Genomic DNA, 24,503 nt, shown 5'->3' on the forward strand with positions numbered 1-24,503 from the left:
AATCAAATTCTTAAATATATTGGCAATTAAGAAAAAACATGTTTTTAAATTTGATATCAAATGAATAAATTTACACGGGAAAACCAATCAAGCTTTTAGATATATTGACAAATTTAGCTAGTAAAAAGTCATGTTTGAAGTTTGATATTATATGTAGCATTCTATGCAAAAAAATCCAACCAAGATTCAAATTAATATCTTGACTATTTTACGCCGGACAAAAATTCCTATGTCACTTTGGTATCAAAAGTAAGAAGAGAGGTGATGCTCAAGCTCAAGTGACATAAAGTGAATCCACTAATCTTGATAATCTTACAAAACTAAAATCATCTTGAGATATGTACACAATTTAAAATAATAAAGAAGCAACTTCTAGATGACGTCAATTGTGCCATGAGAGCACAATCTCCTCAAGCTCTACAATTAGCTCCGACCAATGAGACTCCACCTCCTCCTCCTCCTCTTCACCTTCCACCACAACCTTCACATCCGCCACAACCAACCCTTCCGCAAACTCCACCACCTCAACCACCACCGCAGTTCTTCCTTTTCCCAATCCCACCACCTTAGTCTCTTCCTTCTTCTCCACTCTAAACCCTAACTTTTCCCCTATCATCCCCGCCTTCTCCACCACTCTTTCCGCCGACACTCTCGCCGTAAACCTCTTCTCTTTCCTCTTCCTCCTCTCAAACAACCCCGAAAGATCCAATCCCGATGACAACGAGATCAAATCAAACGCAGTAATCGCATTGCTCGACTTCGCTTCTTTCTCAAGAAACCGATCCAACTCAAACACACTAGACTGAAACTCCGAAATCTCTAGAGATTTTTGAAACCAAACCGTTCCCATCACAGCTTCTATACTCATCCTCGTCTCCGGATTCGGATCAAGCAACTTATATATAATAGATCGAGCCGGTTTCGAGATCCAGCTCGGAAACCGGTAATCTCTTTTATGAATCTTCCTATACATAGCAACAATGTTGGCATCATCGAAAGGAACGTAACCAGCAAGAAGAACAAAGAGAAACACACCACACGACCACGCATCAGCTTTAGCACCGTCGTAACCTCTCTGAGCAATTACTTCCGGTGCTGTATAAGCCGGTGTGCCACATGCCGTGTGAAGCAATCCGTTATTACTTCGATGCTCCGGTAAAGCCGATAGACCAAAGTCGGAGACCTTGAGGTTTCCTTGCTTATCAAGGAGGAGATTCTGTGGCTTCACGTCGCGATGAGCGATTCCGTCGCGGTGGCAGAAACTGAGCGCGGAGGCGAGTTGTTGGAAATAACGACGCGCCGCCGATTCGTTAAGGCGGCCGAATCGGATGAGTTTGGTGAAGAGTTCTCCTCCGGCGGCGTATTCGACGACGAGGTAGATCTTGGATTTAGTGGCCATGACTTCGTGGATTTTGAGGACGTTTGGGTGGTTGTGGAGGCGGCGCATCGCTTCGATCTCTCGGATTATTCTCGGCTCCATACCGGAATCTATGGTTTTTTGCTTGTCGATGATTTTGATAGCTACGAGTTCGCCGGTGGAGATGGAACGAGCTACATGGACTTTAGCGAAGCTTCCGCTTCCTAGTCGACGACCGAGTTCGTATTTTCCGAGAAGAACTGTCCCTGTGATTTTTTCCGGTGATTTTGGATATGGAGATTCCATTGTTTGTGGTGGTTGTTGCGGCGGAGATGGTACCGGAGATTTTTTTAAAGAGGGCTTCAGGGACGGTTAGATTATGGTGTGGTGACTGTTTTTTTCTTTATATAAGGAAAGGAAAAAATCACTTTAATTTGTTTTTCCGAAATTGCCCTTACGTTGCCTTCGAATAAAAAAGTCGTATTTCATGGACTTTAATAATTTTTGGGAAAAAAGAAAACAACGTTGAGATTTTATTTAAATATCACGTTTGACGATAAAAAAGAACTATAATTGTGTATTTTGGATTTGCATCTGAAATTGATTTTTGATGTGAATGTGTCTATAAATCTGTCAAACGGTAGACACTTAACTTAAGAAGTTAAAACAAGCTATTAATTAAAGTTAATACTTACTAATTAATAGCTTTAAGAGTTTCATAAAGTTAATATTAATAATAAGTAACAATGATGATGATTTTTTTTTTTTTTTTGAAAGGGTTTCAACGATGATGAGTTTCTTTTTTCTTTCAGTGATAACGTTAATTAATAACTTTATGAGTTTTGACAGATGTTTATATAAGGTATAATGGGTGAAAATGGTAGTATTAACTTATTGCATATATATGAAAAATTTAGGTAAATATTATTTAAGAAAATTAAGATTTCTATAAACTCATATAGTATGTGAATTGTTCTTGTTTTGTTGAATAATGAATGTGCATGAGGATCGTGAAAACTTTACACTACTGTAATCAAATTTCTAGAACATTGCCAAACTATTACCTTTGTCTACAAGAACAACTTCACGTATTCAATATGGGTGATGGTTGCATCTGGAGAAAAAATTAAATAAAAAACTCTTTAACATTTGTTTTTGTATTTATGAGAAACAAAAGAATATGAAACTTTTGCCCTATTTTATACATATTCTAAAACCGGGATTAATTTTTAAAGATTTGTATGTTTTTATATACATATCGGAAATCGAATTCGTGTGTTTTATGGTGTTTACGTTTCGGTTTATTTGGATTTAACTACTAGCACAACTCCACCAAATTACAAAAAAAAAAAAAAAAGCCTCCACCGAATTATAAAATGTTTTTGTTTGTTTAAATTATTGTTTTATGTATATTAAAATTATATACATTTAGCCGTTGCCGACAGAGAACGTATGTATACGTATAACATATTTTTTTCCGCTAATCCACACGTGAAGAAAATTTGCATAAACTGTTCACTTCTATAATTTGATAAGATATAAATTGTTATCCTTCCATTATCATCATTTGAAAATATGGTGTACGTAGTAAAATTAATTACTCAGGGAATTCAAAATACTCACAATTGATTAATCTTTTTTTACAAATCTTTCATCGAATTTCGACGACTAACTAGATGTGGGGGAATAAAGCTGGTTTAAACGTTTGGAAGACTTTCAAATTTGCCGGATTCCTCAAAAAATGAATTTGCAAAAAGTTTGATTCCAAATGGAAAAACATGATTCTCATAGCTAGTCATTTGTATTGTACCCAGCTGTATTTCTTCCCATCTTTATCACACTTGTAATTTTGGTATTCATTATTAAACATTTGCTTAAATACCAAAAAAAAAGACAAAGTATATTGTGCATTATCACATACTTTAACTTTATAATTCAAGCTGTATTTTTCAAGCATACATCGTAGAATAACTTATAAGGAGAAAAATATCTCGTTGTTATAATCATGCTTTATAAAAAAATATAAAACGGTCCTCATCAGTGGGACCAAACTCCTCAAGATATTCTCTCTAGTACATGCACTTCGCATAGTCAAGATTTTCACCCTGAAAGGTTAAAAACACGTCCATAGATATCAATTTTGTCTTAATCACTCAAATGATAAATAAAATAACTTTTGTACAAAGGGGGTTTAAGTCATTTCAATTCCGAAGGTCAAGCAAAAAAGAAACTGATCATTTTTGGTGAAGGCTCTCCCGCTCCTTCCTCGTGAGCAGCCTCAGGCTCACACCAACTCACCAACATGAGAGAAACTGTTTCCAGAAAACAACATCTACCACTACCCTCAAGATTGTTTGGAGCTTGTCGTGAAGCAGATCAACGGCTATCACTACGCCATGTCATCGAATGTTATAATGGATTCACAATACTCAATGTAACGGGAAATTAAAGTAGGCAACGAAGAAGGCATGCAAATTGACGTTTTAATTATTCTTTTTTGGAGTGACTTTTTTAGGATCTTTTAATTTACTCCCACTAAGACTTGGCATATTCGTCCTAACTACACCGCACTAATATAAGCCCTTATTTAAAGAACTATTTAAGCATGGAAAAAGTTTTCTCATATAATTTATATGGAATCCTTTTGATTTATAGTCAAAAATATCTCAGAAATTGTATTATATTGATAGTGGAAATAGTATTTTCTTTGATTTTATATAAATATACTTTATGCGAGAATTGAAGGTGAGTTGGTCAAATTCATTTTGTGATATTACAACTTTTAGTTGGATGCAGATGATTGAATATAGGTATATAGTATAAGAGATACTGAGATAGTAGTGACAACTGACAACCTATAAGGAGTTATGTAGAAACTTTAATATATGAAATGTGACATAAGAAATAAGAAAAGGTCTATTACAAGCGTTATAGGGGAAAATATTGTGTAAAGGGCTGCGAGCATGTTATCCTTGTCCTCGAGCCTAAAAGCATGCATCGTCGAAGAAGGTTTTTAAGTCGAAGCAAGTTTTGTAGTGCAAATAGATAACATTTATCGATACATGTCCAAAATAAAAGTATAGCTATATAACACAACTTTAAGAATGATTTCTTCTTTTATTAAAAATATTTGTTTAATAAAATAATATTTAAAAACTAAAACATGTAATCTAGCTATTTCTTTTAGTATTGCCGATTTAAACTTTATGTAATGCATGCTAGCTATTGGATATTGAGTTATTGACATAAAAAACTAATAAAACTTGATATAATGAATTAGGCAGAGCAAATGATTACTTGAAAGATTAAGAATCATTTTTAAAATTTGTTTTCTATCAATGCATTGTGGTTGTATGGTGTGTGTGTTGTTGTCATATCTCAAATCATGTAGGTGGAGAAGGTGAAACGTAAGGCGCCAATGAAATGGTACGTCCGACATATATATACGTTATAACATATGATTTGTCAATAAAACAATCATGTAATCAAAATTGTGATTATTATTTCATAAGACAAGTTAGGCGAGGCTGTTCATGGACATTTGGACATCTGGAGATCACAACCCGAAAGTTGGGCTTTCATTTAATTGGTGGGACGCCATATAATCATATGTCTTAAATGGAATAGTGGTGAGACTTGATTGTTTATTTTTATATATACAATTTTTTACAGAGAACAAAGACAATACAAAGAATACAAGGAGCCAATGTTACTAAAAAGACGACATTACAAGAGAGGCCACAAAAACGAGAACTAAACAATGGGAGGATTACACTTTGGAGAAAGACAAAAAAAAAAAGACGACATTTGAATTTGTGAAGAACTTTTAAATTTTGTTTGGTAACAGAGATAATAGAAGTAATTACTTAGACCGTTTTTACCTACAAGAAATTGATTTATTTGTTTTATTATGTCAATGGAATATGATGTAATATTCAACAAATTTGATACTTAAAAGAAAACATTATTTTTAAATATTAGTAGGGTTATGAGACTTGACTATATATTTGGCCTATAGAATTAATGAAGATGGTTGACAAAAAATAAATAAAAAATAATTAAGATGTCAGAGAAACCATTAATTCCTTAAATATGTACTAAATAAAATTAATAATGTTACAATCATATGTGTTAGTAGAATATTAGTGAGACTTGACTATACATGTTTTACTGGCCTATAAAATTAACTAAGATGTCAGAGAAACAAGAATTCTATGGACTACAAACTATAAATTTCGGTAAGATTCAAATATCTTATGACTTTATGACAGTATTTTATAAATTATATTGCTCATAAATTCTGTAAATGTTTTGCTTTTATATAAAAGTTGGAGTCGCACATTATTCAGTTTCTCTAAAAATAGGCAAACAAATTAAGTGAAATCGATGGATGGACTTGGATTCTCTTATTTAATTCTGAAAGCTACATGGTCGTGGGAATGTTGCCTTCATAGGTGGTTGATGCTCCATCACCGTTAAGAGTCACAATATGTAGTTGTTATTCAATATTTTGTCGATAACTAAGATCAAAAATGGGACAATACTATATAATGAACTCGTCTTTCCGAGTCCTTTGGTCTCTTCTACTGACAATAATATTTAAGTGTCTTTGTTAAAAAATTCAATTCTTCATCATATCAATAATTGAGTATGATTTTATTAGCAACACAAACAAACAAAATTCTCTAAACTTATTATATTCTCAGAGAAAACGACAGATAAGTAAAACATTAAATGTTTTTCTTTTTCTTGACGCCCAACATCAGCTGTGTTTTTGTATTTAGGTTAAAATGTTACATGTATTTATAGGATATAAACGATAACTTAAAACATGTGATTTTGTGCAAGGTTTTCCGAAAATTCTGTTTTTATGTTTACGAAAAAAAAATAAAATCTCATATTTAAAAAGTTTTCTGTTTTTATCATTGTATTTACTTGATCTTGTTGACAAAATAACTATTTTACTTATTATTTATAAAATTTAAGTTAATTAATTTGTTTAAGTAGTGATTAACTTACTGATATGAATATGATTGCCACTAGTATGCTTTTCTTCTCAAGTCAATATGAAAAATGTGAAATTGTTAGCCCTAAGCATCTAACGGATACTGGGAAGCATACGGTTCATGTTTGTCACTACAACAACAATTTTTATTAGTCCCTTATAACATATCTCTTTTACTGATCTTAAGCATCATCCATAGACAATTGCAGGATCACACCAGTTTTGGATCATCTAAATTTTTTTTAATTTTACTAAAATTCCTCCAGATCTAAATTTCATTAAATCCTAAGTCTAATACATTCGGTATTTGAGAACCCCGCCTTTGTTTTAAGATTTTTAATCATAACTCATAAGCGCGTATGAATTCGGATTATCCAAAGGCTAAACTACAGAACCAAAACGACATAGTTTTTTGTCGTTTAGAATCTATAAGCGCAGACAAAAGTCAACTTTAGAATCAACCCAAAAATAGAAGTCAAAATTAAAAACCAAAACCCTAAGATTTTAGAGTAGACTCTCTTCGAATGGAGAACCACTTTGTTACATCGAAACTGATCCGTGTCTCTCTACACGAAGTTGAGAACCAGCTCGAACTATCACTACGTCAAGCCTTCGAGAATCTCCAGCCGAAACTACGACCACCGTTCTCCTTAGAACTCCCAGACCCACAAGAGTATCTTGAGCTCAATAAAGCCATCGTCTATGGAGTTTTATGCGAACCAAATTCCTCTAAAACCCACATCAAGCACTTACATGCTCTCGTCACTGATGGGTACGCGTTTTTCACTAGTTTACTTATTGGAATCGTTGTTGAATTGTATGTTAAGCTTGTTGATTCCGCTAAGATTCAGCTTATTTGGGTAACTAAGGAGATGATTGATGTTTCAAGTGTGGGGATTGAGGATTTGGTTGTGTCGTTGTTGCGACGAATTGGAAGTGGGGATTATGGTGATCATAATGTTTGGCTTTGTTCTGAATTAGTTAGTTTGTTTCTTGAGAAATGGGAATGCTTGCTTGATGATTCTCCATTGGTGTTGACTAGTGCTCTGTATAGTTTTCTTCGGTTATTAGCGGATCATTATAGGGTTTTAGGCGTTGTGAAACTGGAGAATGTGAAGAGATTGGAGATCAAATTCTGTGTTAAAATGTTTAGAGAGCAGCTTCATTTAAGTTTGAAGATTGGACGGGACCTTATCCTGTTGTTGCAGGATCTGTCTCATGTCTCTGAGTTCAGAGAGATATGGAACGATTTGGTGTCGAACCATTGCTCTGAGATATACCAGTTGAAGACTTCTAGTAGATACTTCCTTCTTCGAATCACTCCTGAGATGGAAACACAATTAAGGTTTTTGCTAGGAAATGTTAAATTGGGAAGTCATAAGCGGCATCAGATATGGTTCTTGAAGAAGTTTCTTTTGGGTCCGGAGAAAGAAACACTTTTGATAGATATAGTGAGATTCGTTTGCTGTGTTATTCATCCAACTAACGAAATCATCAGATCAGAGATCATGCCAAGATGGGCTATTATAGGTTGGCTTTTGGAACTGTGTAGGCAAAATCATCACATCGAGCGAAGCGTTATGCTGGCTCTGTTTTACGACTGGCTCTTCTTTGACGAAAGAATCGATAATATTATGAATGTTGAACCTGCTGCTCTCTTGATGGTATGGTCAATACCGCAGTATCCACACATCACTCACTCCTTACTTGAATTCTTACTTCATCTTGTCGAAACTTATGACATAACCCGTCGCGATACGATTGTAAGAGGTTTGACGTCAGCATTCAGAGAAATTGAGCGAAAAGGAGTTATTCGGTCGCTGGATATATTCCTAGCAAATCCTGCACTTGCACCAGATTTGAAGAAGAAGCTAGCAAATCTGTTGTCATGTCATCAGGAGAAGACGGTTCATGTGAATCTCAATCAAGTTAGTGTTCTTTCTAAGCAAACAGTTCTTTCTTCGGAAGCTAATTTAAAAGATTGCAGCACCAAAATTGTTGATACTCCTGACCAGAAGTTGGACAATTCCGTTGAAAATCCAGCAAAAAACCATAAGGTTGAACTGTTCAAAGAGTTTATAAGACCCTCACGGTGAACAAAACCCTTAGTCTATGTTGTGAATCTTCTATAAATCTTCAGCCGGAATCGAAGCTGGACTCTCTCTACTAACGATCAAGAGACTCACACTCGAGAAAACCATACAATCAAACACTTGGAACGAAGACGGAGAAGAATGACACCCACGTGATTCAGTGATTGATCCTATGTCTCGGCGAGAACAGAGACTAGCAATCCACTATCTCAAGTTTACAAGATCATCAAGAGTTCTACCAGAGGTTCACGACTAAGTGTTCTCACTCCAAAGATAATAGAATGAACACAGCTTAGAGATGATCTTTCTCTATTATAGTTGTAACAAACTCTCGATAAACCAATATAATCTTTAACCATTACCGGTTCAATTAAATTTTTGGTTAAAAGAATCTTTAACCGTCGATAGCTCTCCTTACTGATATGATCCAACGGTTAAATAAAACGTCATTGTGTTTACGGATATAACTAGACTAAAACGCAGCGTTTTAAATTAAACGACTAGACCCATTAACCCGACATTTTGACCCGTCTTTGTTCTTCCTCAATTTCAATTCGCGTTCGATTTCAAACCTCAGCAGATTCCGATTAGATTTTGCGTCGATGGCGTCAAATCCACACAGAAGCGGTGCGGGTGGTTCCCTTTATGGCGGAGCCGCTCCATACAGATCTAGGTATAACTTTATTATCAGTTTCTCGTTTTGGAATTGCTTTTAAATTTCTTTCTCTGATCTTTTGGATAGAGAAAACTAGAGATTTATGGGTCATAGATTTTGATAATTTCTGCGGAACTATAGCTCTATTGATTTGTATTTGTGGCTGCAGGGAAGGGCTTAGTACTAGAAATGCTGCAGGTTCAGAAGAAATCCAGCTGAGGATTGATCCGATGCACTCTGACCTGGATGATGAGATCACAGGTCTCCATGGCCAAGTCAGGCAGTTGAAAAATGTAAGAAACCCTCCTAGTTACCAATTCTATCTCTCCTTTGTCTGTGTTTTCATTACAGCCTTTTGGTTTTGAAAGTGGCTCTGTATATGTGTTTTTGTTCCAGAGTACTATGATAGTATGTATGTTCACTCATCAGTGAGTATCTGATTAATTAGTTGACTTACCAATTGAATTCTACATATTTGATGTCTGTTATAAACCTTCCTTGCTTGTTGTTTTATATACCATACTTCTTAAATGAATCAGTTGACATTCTTTACGATTCCTTGTGTTTTACCTTTTTGAACATAACTTATGCCTCATGATTTTGGTTAGTCCATTGATCGCATATTTTTATGCAGATTGCTCAAGAAATTGGGTCAGAAGCAAAGTTTCAGAGAGACTTCTTAGATGAACTGGTATGTTGTTGAGAGATGTCGCTTAAGTTCTTTATTCATCCATCATAGTAAAGTTGAATGTAAACACCTTACATCAGCAACATGCATTTTAGTCTTTACACTGTAGGCTAATCACTTATTATTATCCGAGTTATGGGTTACCTTTATCTTGTTTCAAATGGCTGTCATTATTTGGGAAACTACAGCTTCATTCCCAACGTATGTATAAATTATACCATAGCTTACAAACCAATGAAAATCTTGATAAAAGGGACTGTTTAGATTATGTTCAGACTTATACGCAGGGACTGGTCTGAACTCTGGTGGGTACTGGGTAGGAATATATATCTTCAATCTCGGCTAGTTAAGTGAATGCACTACAAAATGGTTGCAGCTTATCATTGAGTCTATATATACCGGTTTCCTTATAAAGGAGAGTATGATGTTGAAGATGAACATTGCTCTTATTTGTTTCTAGTTTTTCTTTTTGTTACCTAAAGAACATCAGCTAGATTTTGTTGCGTGAGACTGCATTAAGTGCTGTTATACAGAATTACTCTAGGATGCAAATAACAAGGGGGAGAAATGGTGTTCTTGTCTGAAACATAAAGCTTTTTGTTTTTGTGTGACAGCAAATGACATTGATCAGAGCGCAAGCCGGGGTGAAGAACAACATAAGGAAACTAAACATGAGCATAATCCGTAGTGGCAACAACCACATCATGCACGTGGTTCTTTTCGCTCTCCTCGTCTTCTTTGTCCTCTACATCTGGTCTAAGATGTTCAAAAGATAAAAAGACTCTCCAAACCTACGATGAATCTTCATTTCAATCGGCGAAGAATGAAATCTAGAAATCCCCTTGCTCAAGTTTAAAAGATCATCGAGAGTTGTACAAACTGGAGTAAGAAGAATTCGCTTACTCTCTAGAGATTATAGAACATAACATTTTCCCACTTTTAGACTTTTAGTTTTGTGTTCGAACAAACTCTTTTGTCGATAACCAAATCAATCTTAACCATTACCGGTTTAATTAGACTTTGGTTCAATATCAAATACTACTACTTCTTGGTTGTATTAACAGGGCCCAATGGCTTTGCTTTCTACGAAATCTCTACAACCAATTGGAAGGTTTAATGTTTTACCCTGTCTCCTCCAATCATGTCGTTTCAAAATCCTCTAATTTCTCAGTCCTAGCGCTAAAGCTCTTCCTGGGTTCGAGTTGATTTCTCAGTCATCGATTGAAATTTTCTCGGGAAAAAGGGCCTCATCGTCTACCATCGACAACGAGGTTAGTCGTTAATTGGATTTTGATCCGTCTCTCTACCACAAATTGTTTCCTTTCGTCTCTTGTCATGTGCTCTTACCATATCCGATTCGCATCAAATCCGTAGCAACATTTAAAACTAAGAATCTGCAACTGAGAACTGTTTCGTAGCTGGGATTATGTTCATTGAAGCGTTAATTTAATTCTATTGAACAGTTATTGAAAGGTGGTGGCTTTTGCTTCTTTGTTTCACAGAAACCAGAAAATGCAAAGTCTTAGTCAACTTGGACCTTCAGAGATTTTCCTTGTCGCCAGAAGAGAAAAACCCAGTACGAGGTTAGTTATGAGCGACTCGAGCTCGATTCATGACTTCTTGAGATATTGCACTTCTTGACTTTGGTGCTTGATTCTATGAATTTGCAGAGCACAGCTTTGGTTTACGGGAAGACTCTCTTTTAGACAAGAAACAAATGGTGAGTGAACCAAAATAATACAATGGAGAAAATGAATCTTATCTCTTTTTTTCACAATTTTTGAAAACAATATGGTTTCATAACGATGTTGTTTTTTATAGGGATTCGTTTAAAGAATAGAGTAGAGTTTAGTCCAAGACCTGTACCTCCAAATCTGATCGCAGCAGAGAAAGAAGAAGCTAAAGCTGTTTTAACTCTATTCTTCAAGAAGCAAGGTCTTAGCAACAGTCTCTCTTCTCGGTTAATCAACAAATCCGATCTATTCATTGACCATTTAGTGTCCAGGCTCCATTCTGTTCATAAAGCTCGATACCTCGTAGGTTCGATCTTTCTTCTTTAAAACCTTTACTATTTAATGAGAAGAGCTCGGCGATGAACTCTAAAAGTTTGACTGTAACAGGAAGAGAGCTTACTACACTTGAGATTCGAGATTCTCTCATTCCTTACCTCGAACAACTTCATGAAGAACATGGTGATCTTCTCGCTGAGCTTGTTGTGAGCTTCCCTGATCCACCAGCTGAACCTAGACTTGTTGCTTCATCTCCAGTTTCTGTCCTACCACCTCGTGGTGACACAGATTCTGCTGCAGACACTCGTAAACTCAGAGCGGTGTCTCGAGTCAGCGAACTTGACACAGAAGGTGCATTACGTCCTCAGACCCTTTACCTTCTTGACCTCGGTTTAAACCTCGAGCAGATCAAAACGATCACTCGAAAGTTCGCTGCCTTTCCTTATTACAGCCTCGATGGAAAAATAAAACCTGTTGTGGAATTCCTTCTAGACCTCGGAATTCCTAAATCAGATATCCCCACAATCCTCTGCAAACGCCCACAGATATGCGGAATCAGCCTAACCGATAACCTGAAACCGACAATGGCCTTTCTTGAGACACTTGGCATTGACAAGAACCAATGGGCAAAGATCATTTCCCGTTTCCCAGCCATCCTCACTTACAGCCGCCAGAAACTTACTTCAACTGTCGAGTTCTTATCACAAACTGGTCTCACAGAAGAACAGATAGGGAGAATCCTAACCCGATGTCCAAACATCATGAGTTACAGTGTAGAAGACAAGCTCCGTCCAACTATGGAGTACTTTAGATCGCTAAATGTCGATGTTGCGGTTCTCCTACATCGATGTCCCCAAACGTTTGGATTAAGCATAGAGTCGAATTTGAAGCCAGTAACAGAGTTCTTCCTCGAAAAGGGTTTTGGTTTAGATGAAATTGGAATCATGATCTCTAGATATGGAGCTTTGTACACATTCAGCTTGAAAGAGAATGTCATGCCGAAATGGGATTACTTTCAGACAATGGACTATCCAAAATCCGAGCTTGTGAAGTTCCCTCAGTTTTTTGGGTACAGTTTACAAGAGAGGATCAAGCCGAGATATGAGCTGGTTCAGAGAAGTGGAGTGAGACTGCTGTTGAACCAGGTTTTATCGCTGTCGGGAATTGAGTTCGAGAAAGTTGTTAAGAAGAAGATGATGAAACTTGTGTCTAATAACGTAATTGCTGAACAAAGTAGTGGTGGTTTGTTGTGAATGTTTTAGTTTTAGAGTAATCAATTTGCCGAGTTCCATGTGAGTCGCAGAAACAAATCCCAGCGATACCAATTCTGTAAACTGACCCATTCTGCTGCTAAATGGTGTTCTTAACCTTGGCATTACATTGGAGTAAAGAAAACATTTATCAACAATGAAGGATATTATAGTGTAGACAGTGTCACAGAATAAACTTGGTCATATACGTAAAAGCCAAATTAGCCAATGAACACTCCAAAACTTTACAAAGATACGAGAGAAAAGTTGAAGAAACAGAAGTTCATCGATACAACGATTTGCAGGTAGCCAAAAACCGTAGTTCAGTGGCTTTGTCTTCCCATTCAACACCTTCTAACCATTTGTTTTCGCCGTATTTTACGACAAGTTCTACACCTGCAGTTCCACTCTTGGAGTTCAATGGAAGCTTTTTCAGCTTTGGACAATGTTCTTGCACTGCAAGCTCACTCAGACGTGGAAAAGACAATGGTGACCAGTAGATGCTCTTTAGCTTAGGTAAATCAGATAAGCTAAGACATTCTAGTTTTTGAAAAGGAATGATAATACTTGCATTCTCGTCCGTAACACTTGCAGCTTTTTCTTCACTGATTATATCCTCTAGTTGCTCTGCGAAACGAGCGTCGAGATAAGTAAGGTTTGGAGCAAACAATAGCCATGTCAACTCCTTTAGACCATCACATTGTCCTATAACGACTTTGGAGAGGCTAGAGAAGCATGATGATGTTCTCATCTCGACTTTTATCTCCTTCATTCCACACTTCCATATGCCAATTCGACGGATATTACACATGCTTGGAAAAGTTAATATTTTGAAAGATTCTTCCTCAACCTCTATAAGCTCTACATATTGAATAGATTTCGCCAATCTCTGAGAGCATAACAAATGTTCCAAAACCAAACTTGAAAAGATATCTATGGTTAGAACTTCTATATGTTCTAAGAGTTGTAGCTCCTTCGCTGAGTTCACATCTAGAGCCTTTTTGGACTTTTGTAGTCTCAGTGTCTTCAAACTCAACAACTTAGATACCCCAGCATACTCTCCAAACTCTTCATGGACTCCAAATTCAGATGTATTAGTTGTTTCAACTCTTGTAAACCAACAGGCAACCTTTCGATGTTTGTATACGACAAGTCAAGATATCGCAAGGAGACTAACTCTGATATTTTCTTTGGTAATCCAGTGAGACTACTATTCCATGATAAATCCAATACGACAAGGTTAGGCATGAATCGAAAGAATTCTCCGGAAATATTTACCAATTTGTGGTTTTTTTGGAGGAGGAGAGTTGTAAGTTGAGGACATGTAGGGCAACCCAAAATCTTTTCAAGCTCATTTTTCATCAACGACATTCTTCTCACAGCTCTCCAGTTCTTCACTTCCGGTACTGCATGTAACCCAACACCGGCTCGCACAATGCATTGATCTTTATGCTTTCCAAGATCAGATGATATCCATAGAGCCATCTCACGAACCACGTCATGCATTTTCACTTCCGTTTTCTTCCATTCTTCCTCCATCAATAAAACATGTACGGACAAGAGTACCGATGATCTCATAGCCTTCGTTTATCGCTCTCTCTTTACCATCTTTTGCATCTATGAATCCTTCACATATCCAATAGTCTACTAACTCCTCTTTCTTAATCTCATAATCTTCAGGAAATAAAGAGCAATATAGGAAACATGATTTGATATGCTCCCTTTGTAAATTATCATAGCTATACTTCAATATCTGAAGAATTTCGTCTTCCATGCCTGAAAACTCTATGGCTGATGAAGTCAAAACATCAATCGCGTGACGCCATTCTTGAACTGTGCTTTTGCATGCCATAGTTTCTCCAATGACATTAAGTGCTAATGGTAGACCACGACATTTTTCAGCGACTTGTTTTGCAAGTTCAGGAATATCCGGATGGCTTTTCAAAGTGTTTTCTCCTACTTTGTTTTGAAACAAATCCCAAGCATCTTCAGGTTCCAAACAACTAACTTGCATCGGGTCATCGACTCCCATACGCCCACAAACATCTCGAGAACGGGTGGTAAATGCTACTATGCTTCCATTTTCTCTACTTGGATACGGTACTCCAACCAATTCTAAGTTCACTTTCTCCCATATATCATCCAACAATAACACAAATTTATGTCTCCTAAGGACATTGTGTATGTCAACGGCTCTCTTGTTTTCGTTTTTTTTGTCCCACTCCTCGCCCGTAAGACCTAGTCTTTTTGCAATGTCTTCTTGAATCCTATAGATCTCTGAGGTTTTAGACACAACAACCCACATCACAATATCAAATCCACCATCTGTTTCAGAAAACTTCTTGTTGATTTGCGTAAGAAGCGTGGTTTTTCCCACTCCACCCATTCCATATAAACCCATGATCTTGAATCCATCTTTCATGAGAGTGTTCCAAACCCTTTCAAGCATTGTCTCTTGACCAACAACTGTGGATTGAATAGGCATCTCCTCAACTTGAGCTACCAGATTTTCCTCAGTCACCACATCAAATACTCCACGAGAAGAGAGATTCTCAACTTCCTTCAACATCACGCTAACCATTTTCCCATAATGATAGCTCTTTCCAAAACTTTTGGAGCAAAACCCACAAAAACACAACCTCTCTATCTCAACCTCTTTATTACTAAACAAATCATTGAACCTTTTCTCGATAATCACGACATTTGTAAGCCATACCTGAACTTGAGAAAGCCTATGACGACGCCCTAGAAATTCTTCTTTATCGACCCTTCTTTTCACATCATCGTGCTTTGTCTTGAGAACTTCAATGGCTTTTTGTAGAGCTGCTAGATTCTCGGGAAGGCTATGAATGTAACCTTTTCTAACGCATAACCATTGAGAGAACTGATTCACAAACTGATCACATGACACCGAGACCGAGATACAACCTCCCATCTTGGCTCAAGACAAGAGATGAGATTGGATTTTCTTCCACTCACGCACCGATCTCCAAAAGTCAATTTCATTGAACGTTTACTTTGGACGAATATAAAAGACTTATACAACTATACAACCAACGACGACCACGACTTCATCTTCAAAGAAAAAATAAGAATCAAACTCTTTAGTTGTGGGCTTTATGAGTTTAGTGAGGCCCAAATATAAATATATCCAAATTGGCCCATTCTTCCACTAATGAACAACATCATCAATTCGATTCCCAAATTTATCGATTGATAAACCCTAAAAGTCTGATCTTGATCTCTGGGCATTGTTCAAAGCTGATCCTCTTTCGGAAAAATGTCATCTGTTGGAACATCGAAAGGGGTTCTGGAGATCGTCAAGTTCGGTGTCTATGTCGCTGTTCCGATCGTCCTTATGTACACATTCGCCAACAACAGCACCAATATCAAGAAATTCATGGGCAATGTAAAACCATCCTCTCTCTCTCTTTCACAAAATTCTCATCACTGATTATTGCATCTTCGAAAATGATAGGCTTAGATTGATGGGTTTCGCTTCAAAAATTAGGAATAGTAACTCTAAACGCTTCATTTGCAGAATTTTTGATTATGAGTAATATTTCTAATTGAATCTCTTTTGAGATCCGTTTGTGGATTAGGCGATGGGATTTTCAATTAGGGATTTTAATGTTTGGTTATAAATTAACCTTGTTAACTTGTTTGTACTCTGTTAGGAACATAGATTGATTGGTTAGCTGAATAATTAGGAAATGGTAACTCTTAACTTGGTTAACGCCATTGTCACTTTAAATCACTGTAACACAGAGTAATTTACTACAATCCTAGCAACATTCAAGATATGGTTCAATCTCCTTGAATTGTCAATGATTCATTTGCTTCCATCGAACTTTTCGATAGTGTTGTGGGGTTTGTCGGGTCTGGCATATAGAAAACAGTCTACAATGTCGGTTTTGCGGTGCACCGAAGGATAAAATGTTCATTCTAAAATGGGTAACACTTATTGTTATCAAATTGTCTGCTGCGCTTAAGTCACTGAAATACACTTACTAGGATCTTAGAAACATACACTACCCCATTTTGATGGTAGTCGGGTTTTCTCCGCTCTATCGAGCAGTCTGTAATGGTTATTTTGCAGTGCGATAGAGGCATTCTCTAACCCTCCCAAATTTTGGCTATTTGTTGTGCAGCGTTCATATGTTGTTTATCCTGAAGAGGCACCTAGACCTCCTTCACCCGATGAGCTAAGAGAGATGGCACGAGAGCTTGCCCGTAAGAAGAACATCCGGTGAGTTTATGAGATGGAATCATATACAAATGTTTGATGTTATCTGTAATAGTAAACTGCTCGGCGTAACAACTGGTAATAAAGGTAATGTTATGTTGTTGATTCCTGTAAGATCATAATGGGATTGTATAAGAAAAAGAGCAATAATGACGAAGAGGAAACATTTCTTTTGTTACATATTTTGTGATTTGTGCACATCAATGAATGAAGTCTGTAACATTTTCAAATAAAATTACAAAATCAAAGATACACAACCACAGCTTCATGTCATTGTGTGATTTGTTAACGGCCATATTTCGGGCCTCTAAATTTCAGTGTGAGAAGATTTTTTTTTTGGACAAATGTAAGAAGATTTCTAAAAATACTACAAAGTTGAGTAAAAAGGGTAATTGTGAAAATACTCTTAAAGGAAAAAAATGCATGTTTTTGTAAAAATGTCAACATAACGATAAGTTCTGAAAATATCAACGAAATTCATAGTACTCAAGATTCTGACTTCTCTTGTTGAAACCATTAATCTTCTCTGAGTATCTTATGGGTAACCTCTGAATCCTTTATTAATGGTGTCATCATCTTTACTTTTACTTAGCTGTCACATGTCATTGCTTTTGCTTCTACTATATCTATAACAGGTCATAGATTAGAGAAGTTAATGATGCTTCTCAGCTTTAAATTACTTTCTTTTTTTGTTCACATTTCTATTTATATACTTAACTGATTTAATTCTATATTGTTTGTTATCTTAATCAATTCTTGCAAGCTGTCTGATATTTTCATTTTAGCCCTTTTGGATATTGTAGCAAAACGTTTAGGTAACATAGGCCAAAATTGACTTTATTGATCTTCTAGGTAGAAATTTTAGTATTTTTTGTGAGTTACCTAAACCACTATGTATTATTATAATTTCAGAAATTCTAATATGTTAAGTAGCTTTCACATTTACTAAGTAATAAAGAATTTCAATACGTAAATGAAAAGAGAAAGTAAAAAACAAAAGAACCCAAAAGTCAGTGTAACTAAACACAAGTTTTGTAGTATAAAAAAGTCTTGGTCTAGAAATCTCACATTTTTCTGAACTGAAATCAGAATCTCTGTTATAAAACATATTTATGGGGAAAAAGTTACTATTTATTTTATTTTTGTAAAATGAAAATAAATACTAAAAAGAAGTATGGAAGAAAAAAAAGAGGGAAAAAGAAAAAAGAAAACAAAAGGAGGAGGGGACCACATTTCACCAAATATTCGGGGTCTGATCTCAATGCGGATAAGTCTCTGTATTTATGTCTTCTAAAAATAGAGAAACAGATATGTTTCATTGTTTTCCATTCTCATACTATTATGATCTCATATTTTTTACTATTTTTTAAAATCGACATTTTAAAAAACAAAATCGACATTGTCTCCACAAAATAATTAGCAAATATATATTAATTTTTTCGTTTTTCGTAATTTCATCTATAACATGATTTTTTATTTTTTTTGAAAAAAGTCCTACAATATGATCCTATGTATTTTCATGTCAAAATTTTATCTCTCTTTCAATTACTATTTAGCTAGCAAAAATTCACTGTCTAACCTTATTTACAATATTTATATCTGAAATTTCCATTACACATTTTTCATAAACTGCTGGTATATGTATCTTATCAAAAAGTTAATCTTATTTTGTTTGTGGATTTAAATGGAAAACTGAAGAGGCATGTGAATAACAGAATAAGCCCATGACGATGCGCCACAAAACTAATCACATTATCTTTGGCTCTATGTGAATTTCTGAATTTTGTTAGGTCAATAATGTTAGTAAGACTTTAGGCATGTCAATGTATAGATAGGTCTCTTTACCATTAGCCATTAGCTTCGTCATCTTGCAGGTTGGTCCCCAAACATTATTAATACGCTATACGTAATCCCCTCTCTGTCTTGCTTTTAATATTTATCTACGTAATTTATGTTTTTGATTGTCACACATAAATGTTGTCAAGAAAATTGAGATCTAACAGTATAATGTTATAATAAGACCTATGTTTATATGCTTTCATGGATACGTAAACTGATTGGAGAAATTGAGACAAAAGAGTAGATATTACTAGTCGCTAGCTTACCTTCATATTTCAACATTTTGGAATGAAATTTCCAATCCAAATGTTTAACGATTAATGTTATTTCCATTGCCTATAAAATTTTATTTGCAAATCATTATATCATGCATGTGTGAAAAGAGCCAAGGAGGTCCAATAAAATAATAACACTATCACTATAAAACTATCACAAGAGCTGGTTGTGCATAAATCTTTTATTCGTCTGACTCTCACAAGTCACAATGCAAAAACTCAGGTGATAAAAAGCAAACAGACAATGAAACGAGTATCCCAACTATTCAAATGAGTGGGTGTTGATGGATGGTTTTTCCTTTAGTTACATACCCTTACAGCTAGAGTAGAAATTAAACTATTTTGCATCATTCATCCAAAGTATTTAGATATCTTTTTTCTTGATGTAATTGGTTTTTAATCTCTATACGTACGTAACATTGAAATTTATATACTAAATTGACCAAACAAACATTATCTATTGTATTCGTATATCGAAATGTTATATTCTGACACAAAAACGAACAAAATTTAAAATCTAAACATTTTTTTGAAATTCATAAAATGGCATAAATTTAATTAAAAAAAATGGCATAATAGTTTTTTCATAATGTGGTCTCCTAATTGTATCAGTCATAACGTTATGGGTTTTTATTATAATTTTGTTGAATTATTTTGATGATGTTTAATTGCCAAGTTCTTTAACCAAAAAAAACATCATGTAAGTTTATTAAACTACAGTATATTATTTCGAGCGATAATAATGGTGAATTATTTTAATGTAAATAAAAGATATATACATTTCAAAATAAAAGAATAGTTGATTATTTTTTCAAAAATAAATTTCTACTCCTAGAAATAATGTCAAACCCCGGAAAAAGACTGGAATGGTGTTGAGAAAAGGAAAGAAGCCCCCACAACTTCTGAAATTATTGTAACCGACCCTACCCATTTTATGCAACCTAAAGTTATTGCAATTTAAAACTATCTAGAGCATGTAAAATTATTGTGTAATGTGTAATATAATATCAAGAATAATTAAAAGTATATTTTGTCTCATAATGGATTACAATGTCCCACAACAATGATTGTGATGCATTTACATATTGGTAATGGTTTGGTTTAACCGTTTTAAATCACAACACATCCTTATGGAAACAAAGTTAGGTCCATATAAAAAGTTGGTCTCGGCTTCGACTAAAAATAAAGCAAACACAAGTTTTGATTTTTCAAAAAAACAAAACTTCATCTTTTCAAAAGTCTAACGGAACATTGCATTATGTCTTTATCGAACTAATCAAACCAATTTTTTCTAATCTAGTTTGATTTAGTTTTAAAGGAGAGAACTCCTCAATATTCCTACCAAAAAAAAAAGAGAGACTCATCAATATAAATAAATTAAGGAATCATGTATATAAATTGAGTCATCAATAGAAATAAATTAAGGAATCATGTATATAAATTGAGTTGGAACAGAAGTTTAACCGTCTAATGATAAGAATTAAGAAGGAAAAATATATGTATAGATCTCTACAAAATATGAAAATACACATAAATAATTGCATATACATAAATGTACATTATTTTATCAGCGATAACATATTTTTGATGCAAGATTGGATCATTTTTCTATTTGATTTTTATTACTGATTTTTCTATATCTAAATTCAAGTTTGGATCTACTACATTATAGCTACACTATTTATTTATACGTAGCCAAACCACACACCAAAATATTTATTTCACTGACATAAGAAAATTTATATCAGACAACACAAAAATAAATATATCTAAAAACAGTAATTAAAAGAAAAGTAAATAATAAAGAGAATATTTCACTGTTCAAGTGAACAGCTTCTTGCACTCCAAGATGCCACAGACTTCTTCTTTCTTCTCGAATGCTACCGTCATCGGAAAATAATAGTAAAAAATAAATTCTGATAACTACTGACTTCCATAAATACATTGTGGTAAATTTGCTTGCAGCGTAAGTGTTTATGAAAAAGTTAAAGTTGTCATAAATCTTCTGTTCCTTTTGCGCCAACATATTTTTAAACAGCAGTCGCAGTAGAAATTTCATAAGAAAAGGTAAAACAAATTTCAAGAAAGTAATAATCAAAACATTCACTGCACACTCTCAAACGTTTACCAAGATAAGTACTGATATCCAGTAATAACATTTCTCTGTTACTTTTACTGTTTTACATGGACTAGCAAACATTAGTAAACTAATAATAACCTCTTGAAAATTGGGTTAAAAAAAAAGTAAAGAGGTCAGAAAAGAAGAAAAATATTTAATGTTTTAACTTTTTAACCCGAAAATAGAAAAATTAGAATTTTTTTGTTTAGTGATTTTCTTTGAACAGTAAAGCTAATCCCGTGACGACCTTTGCTTCTTTCTTCACTGACTCTGCCACGTCATCATCATCTCTACCAACAGACGTAATCGGAGACTTCAATGGCGGCAACAAGACCTTCTCCTCGAAAATCAGCTCAATCTCCGAAGAATCTAGCTCCGGTTCAGCTACGACTTTCGCGGCAGAAGTAACCGTCGGCTTTTTTTCGCCGGAGTTTCGAGTGTAGGAAGATAGCCACTTAGCGCGCATGTAATCAGCTTTTCTCCACGGCGGGAAATGCATACCTTTCTTCTTCAAGCTCTGTTTTGACGCTTCCGAAACTATAGAAACAATCTGACGAATCCTATCAGATTTTCCGACGAAAATCAACGGTAGAGATTGAAGCAACTCCTTGTAACCACTCGTCTGCCTTGCGATCTCAAACTCCGATCTAAAATCAATGTCGATTATCAACCTCTCTCCGTTCACAATCACATCTATATACTCATACTCACCTGAAAAATCATCAACAATAAAAACACTTCAATTACACGAAAAATCACAAAAATCAAAGGTAGAAGAAGAAGAAGAAAAACTGGTTAAGGAGATTATACCGGCCGGTATAGAACGAGTTTTATCCCATTTCGATTTACAAATTGAAGAGTCGTAACCAAGAGATGAGAGTTCATCAACAACAATCTTTCTCAATTCGTCTTTTCTTTTAACTGATTTGTTCTTCTCTATAATCTTCGTAGCTTCCACTAAAAGACTCTTCTCAACGAAGCTTCCGCATTGAATCAAACTCTGTAATCAAATCCATGAAGATTTTAGATTGTTGCAGAGATTTGAAACAGAGTCAGATTGAGTTTTTTTTATATATACCTTGAAATTGTCATAATCGAAGAAATCGAGTTCATCGTCGGAGATATCATTGTTCCCGTTAAAACAATTGCAACGATGAGTATTGCGACCATTCTTTGTTTGCTTGTCGTTGTTTTCTTCCATATAGTTTTGAACCATTTTCGCTAAGCTTGGCTCGAACTCTGTTCCAGCGACGACTCCATCTCCAGAGATGAGTAATTTCTCTGAGTTTGAGATTCTCGTGAACGGTCGATCTAATAAACGCTTGAGACGAGACTTAAGCACTGGTTTGGTTGATGATTCCACTCTATTCGCCGGCAAATCGTTGTTAATCGGCTGGATCTTCATCATCGGAAGTGGCAAAAAAATGAGATCTCTCCAGGAAACAAAAATAATCGCAAAATCGAAATCTACTAAAAACCTCTCAAGCTACTACTCTCAAATCAGTGGATCATCATCTTCACAAAAACGAAGAAGAAAAGAAAAAAAAATATAAGTGACGGTTTTCTTAACGCTGACGATTTTCACGGGAAACATGACGACGATTGTCGGAAACAGCGTTATTAGAAACAGTAATGGAGGAAATAGTCACCGGAATATTCATTTTCCCGGCGATTGATTAAGGTTTTTGAGGAAAATCTAAGAGTAATTTTTTTTTTGCTATTGATGAGAATTTCGATTTTTGTTTCTTCTTCTGGTTTGGGGTTAAAACGAGATTGGTTGATTTTATAGGTGCAGTGTGATAGCTGAAGCTGAAGAGGTTATTAAAGAAGAAGCTGACTAGACACGATGATGCCACGTCATTTATATTACGTGATAGAGCAAATTACCGTTTAATCCTCTTAGTGGGACGGTGTGGTTTGATTTTTTCACTTTTTGGTTGTTATTATTATATTTCAGATTTCTTTTATTTTTACTGCTAGTAGTAATTGTGGTAGCTTCTTTTTATGGAAAAAAACTGTCAGTGAAAATTGTAATAATGAACATTATTACAGTTTTGTCTTCTTTCTCCACAGCTCCACTACTGTGGCGTGGAAGATCGGGCATATCTCTTTCAGTCATCATCGGGATTTTCGGAATTATTTATTTATTCTTCTGTTTTTATTGAATTGATGTAATTAAAAAGGTTTAAATATATAGACACAGCTATTTTTCGCAGGAAAATTAGTGATGTTTGTGCTAATAAGAGTGGACCACGTAGCAGGAGGGAAGTTGATCTTTTTACTCCTTCGTTGTTGAATTGCAATTGAATTTGCTTTTTATATGTTGTTAGACGATCGATTAAAAATGTATAAAAGAGATTGCACAGTCCACTTAGTTTCGCGTCTTGGTAAATTCGGGAATTGGATTGTTTCGTTTTTTTTTTTTTTGTCGGCCAAAGTTATTAATGTAAAAGCCCAATTGGCAGTATAATGATGGAAATAAAAGCCCACATTTCTCCGTTCATATATTTGTATTGTTTTTTTTTTTTGTTTTGTGTGGATCCCCAGTATTACGGATTTGGTTGGGATTTGGGAAGTATTTGTAATTTGTATCTTGAAATCTTTGTCGTGGCCTCTTTGGTTACTTGTCTTATTTCAATCGGTCAATGAAATAATTAACAAAAACAAATTGATTAGAAAACTCATTAGTACTCGAAACATATATTTGTAGAACTTAAGTGAGTTATAAGAGCTACAATGTCGAAACTAAAAAACTTTGGTGAAATATAAACACATGAGCTAGCTATAATATACAAACTGTATGTCCGTGTACATGAGATAGTCAGTGGTGAGGGGAAATAATCCAAATTTTGTTTTGATATGAATCCGATAGTCGTTTTTGCACATCTTATAGGGACATGATCAGACATGATGTTGAGTTCTTTAAGCTGTCAAAACAAAGATATAATGTTTTGTTTGTAATCTTAA

The 24,503-nt window shown here is 35.1% G+C and overlaps 6 protein-coding genes, 1 long non-coding RNA gene and 1 pseudogene across 9 annotated transcripts, besides 1 other annotated feature; 4 read left to right on the top strand and 4 right to left on the bottom strand.

The window, feature by feature from the left end:
* Positions 1–158: 158 nt before the first annotated feature.
* Positions 159–1,808, bottom strand: CIPK4 (CBL-interacting protein kinase 4). Its single transcript, NM_117538.2, has one exon. The coding sequence runs from the start codon at positions 1,661–1,663 to the stop codon at positions 383–385; it is 1,281 nt and encodes a 426-aa protein (NP_193194.1). The 5' UTR covers positions 1,664–1,808; the 3' UTR covers positions 159–382.
* Positions 1,809–3,590: 1,782 nt separating this feature from the next.
* Positions 3,591–3,939, bottom strand: AT4G06205. Its single transcript, NR_141979.1, has one exon. It is a non-coding gene; the product is annotated as an other RNA (long non-coding RNA).
* Positions 3,940–6,886: 2,947 nt separating this feature from the next.
* emb2739 (embryo defective 2739) lies at positions 6,887–8,849 on the top strand (the record flags this gene model as incomplete). Its single annotated transcript, NM_117539.2, has 2 exons — positions 6,887–7,298; positions 7,344–8,849. The coding sequence occupies 2 exons, from the start codon at positions 6,887–6,889 to the stop codon at positions 8,456–8,458; spliced, it is 1,527 nt and encodes a 508-aa protein (NP_193195.1). The 3' UTR covers positions 8,459–8,849.
* Positions 8,850–8,895: 46 nt separating this feature from the next.
* AT4G14600 (Target SNARE coiled-coil domain protein) lies at positions 8,896–10,885 on the top strand. Its single transcript, NM_117540.3, has 4 exons — positions 8,896–9,128; positions 9,280–9,403; positions 9,745–9,801; positions 10,413–10,885. The coding sequence occupies exons 1-4, from the start codon at positions 9,058–9,060 to the stop codon at positions 10,572–10,574; spliced, it is 414 nt and encodes a 137-aa protein (NP_567434.1). The 5' UTR covers positions 8,896–9,057; the 3' UTR covers positions 10,575–10,885.
* A 38-nt stretch (positions 10,886–10,923) lies between these two features.
* On the top strand, positions 10,924–13,210 carry MDA1 (Mitochondrial transcription termination factor family protein). 2 transcript variants are annotated; one of them, NM_117541.9, is made up of 5 exons: positions 10,924–11,069; positions 11,301–11,381; positions 11,469–11,518; positions 11,620–11,838; positions 11,919–13,210. In NM_117541.9, exons 2-5 carry the CDS (start codon positions 11,311–11,313, stop codon positions 13,058–13,060), a joined length of 1,482 nt encoding a protein of 493 aa, NP_567435.4. In that variant the 5' UTR covers positions 10,924–11,069; positions 11,301–11,310; the 3' UTR covers positions 13,061–13,210. The 2 variants fall into 2 exon arrangements, with proteins under 2 accessions (NP_567435.4, NP_001327961.1); NM_001340949.1 differs by having other exon boundaries at positions 10,925–11,069; positions 11,262–11,381.
* A 133-nt stretch (positions 13,211–13,343) lies between these two features.
* AT4G14610 lies at positions 13,344–15,992 on the bottom strand (annotated as a pseudogene). Its single transcript has one exon.
* A 230-nt stretch (positions 15,993–16,222) lies between these two features.
* Positions 16,223–17,745, top strand: AT4G14615 (sporulation-specific protein). The gene is made up of 2 exons (NM_117543.4): positions 16,223–16,466; positions 17,209–17,745. The coding sequence occupies exons 1-2, from the start codon at positions 16,338–16,340 to the stop codon at positions 17,308–17,310; spliced, it is 231 nt and encodes a 76-aa protein (NP_567436.1). The 5' UTR covers positions 16,223–16,337; the 3' UTR covers positions 17,311–17,745.
* Positions 17,746–21,535: 3,790 nt separating this feature from the next.
* AT4G14620 (hypothetical protein (DUF506)) lies at positions 21,536–23,329 on the bottom strand. The gene is made up of 3 exons (NM_117544.4): positions 22,615–23,329; positions 22,347–22,536; positions 21,536–22,247 (listed from the first exon to the last, which is right to left on the bottom strand). Exons 1-3 carry the CDS (start codon positions 22,942–22,944, stop codon positions 21,742–21,744), a joined length of 1,026 nt encoding a protein of 341 aa, NP_193198.2. The 5' UTR covers positions 22,945–23,329; the 3' UTR covers positions 21,536–21,741.
* Positions 23,102–23,197: a sequence feature (AT4G14620.uORF1).
* Positions 23,330–24,503: the final 1,174 nt, after the last annotated feature.

This window comes from Arabidopsis thaliana, chromosome 4 (assembly GCF_000001735.4).
Source record: "Arabidopsis thaliana chromosome 4, partial sequence".
NCBI classification, from domain to species: domain Eukaryota; kingdom Viridiplantae; phylum Streptophyta; class Magnoliopsida; order Brassicales; family Brassicaceae; genus Arabidopsis; species Arabidopsis thaliana.

Bases quoted from the DNA above. Each gene is read 5' to 3' on its own strand.
- AT4G14620 (NM_117544.4), bottom strand. From the start codon at position 22,944: ATGATGAAGATCCAGCCGATTAACAACGATTTGCCGGCGAATAGAGTG. The intron at 22,537-22,614 runs GTATATATAAAA...ATTTGATTACAG, and splicing joins TCGATTATGACAATTTCAAG to AGTTTGATTCAATGCGGAAG. The intron at 22,248-22,346 runs GTATAATCTCCT...ATGATTTTTCAG, and splicing joins AACTCGTTCTATACCGGCCG to GTGAGTATGAGTATATAGAT.
- AT4G14600 (NM_117540.3), top strand. From the start codon at position 9,058: ATGGCGTCAAATCCACACAGAAGCGGTGCGGGTGGTTCCCTTTATGGC. The intron at 9,404-9,744 runs GTAAGAAACCCT...ATTTTTATGCAG, and splicing joins AAGTCAGGCAGTTGAAAAAT to ATTGCTCAAGAAATTGGGTC. The intron at 9,802-10,412 runs GTATGTTGTTGA...TTTGTGTGACAG, and splicing joins GAGACTTCTTAGATGAACTG to CAAATGACATTGATCAGAGC.
- AT4G14615 (NM_117543.4), top strand. From the start codon at position 16,338: ATGTCATCTGTTGGAACATCGAAAGGGGTTCTGGAGATCGTCAAGTTC. The intron at 16,467-17,208 runs GTAAAACCATCC...TTTGTTGTGCAG, and splicing joins TCAAGAAATTCATGGGCAAT to CGTTCATATGTTGTTTATCC.
- MDA1 (NM_117541.9), top strand. From the start codon at position 11,311: ATGCAAAGTCTTAGTCAACTTGGACCTTCAGAGATTTTCCTTGTCGCC. The intron at 11,519-11,619 runs GTGAGTGAACCA...TGTTTTTTATAG, and splicing joins TTTTAGACAAGAAACAAATG to GGATTCGTTTAAAGAATAGA. The intron at 11,839-11,918 runs GTTCGATCTTTC...TGACTGTAACAG, and splicing joins TAAAGCTCGATACCTCGTAG to GAAGAGAGCTTACTACACTT.
- CIPK4 (NM_117538.2), bottom strand. From the start codon at position 1,663: ATGGAATCTCCATATCCAAAATCACCGGAAAAAATCACAGGGACAGTT.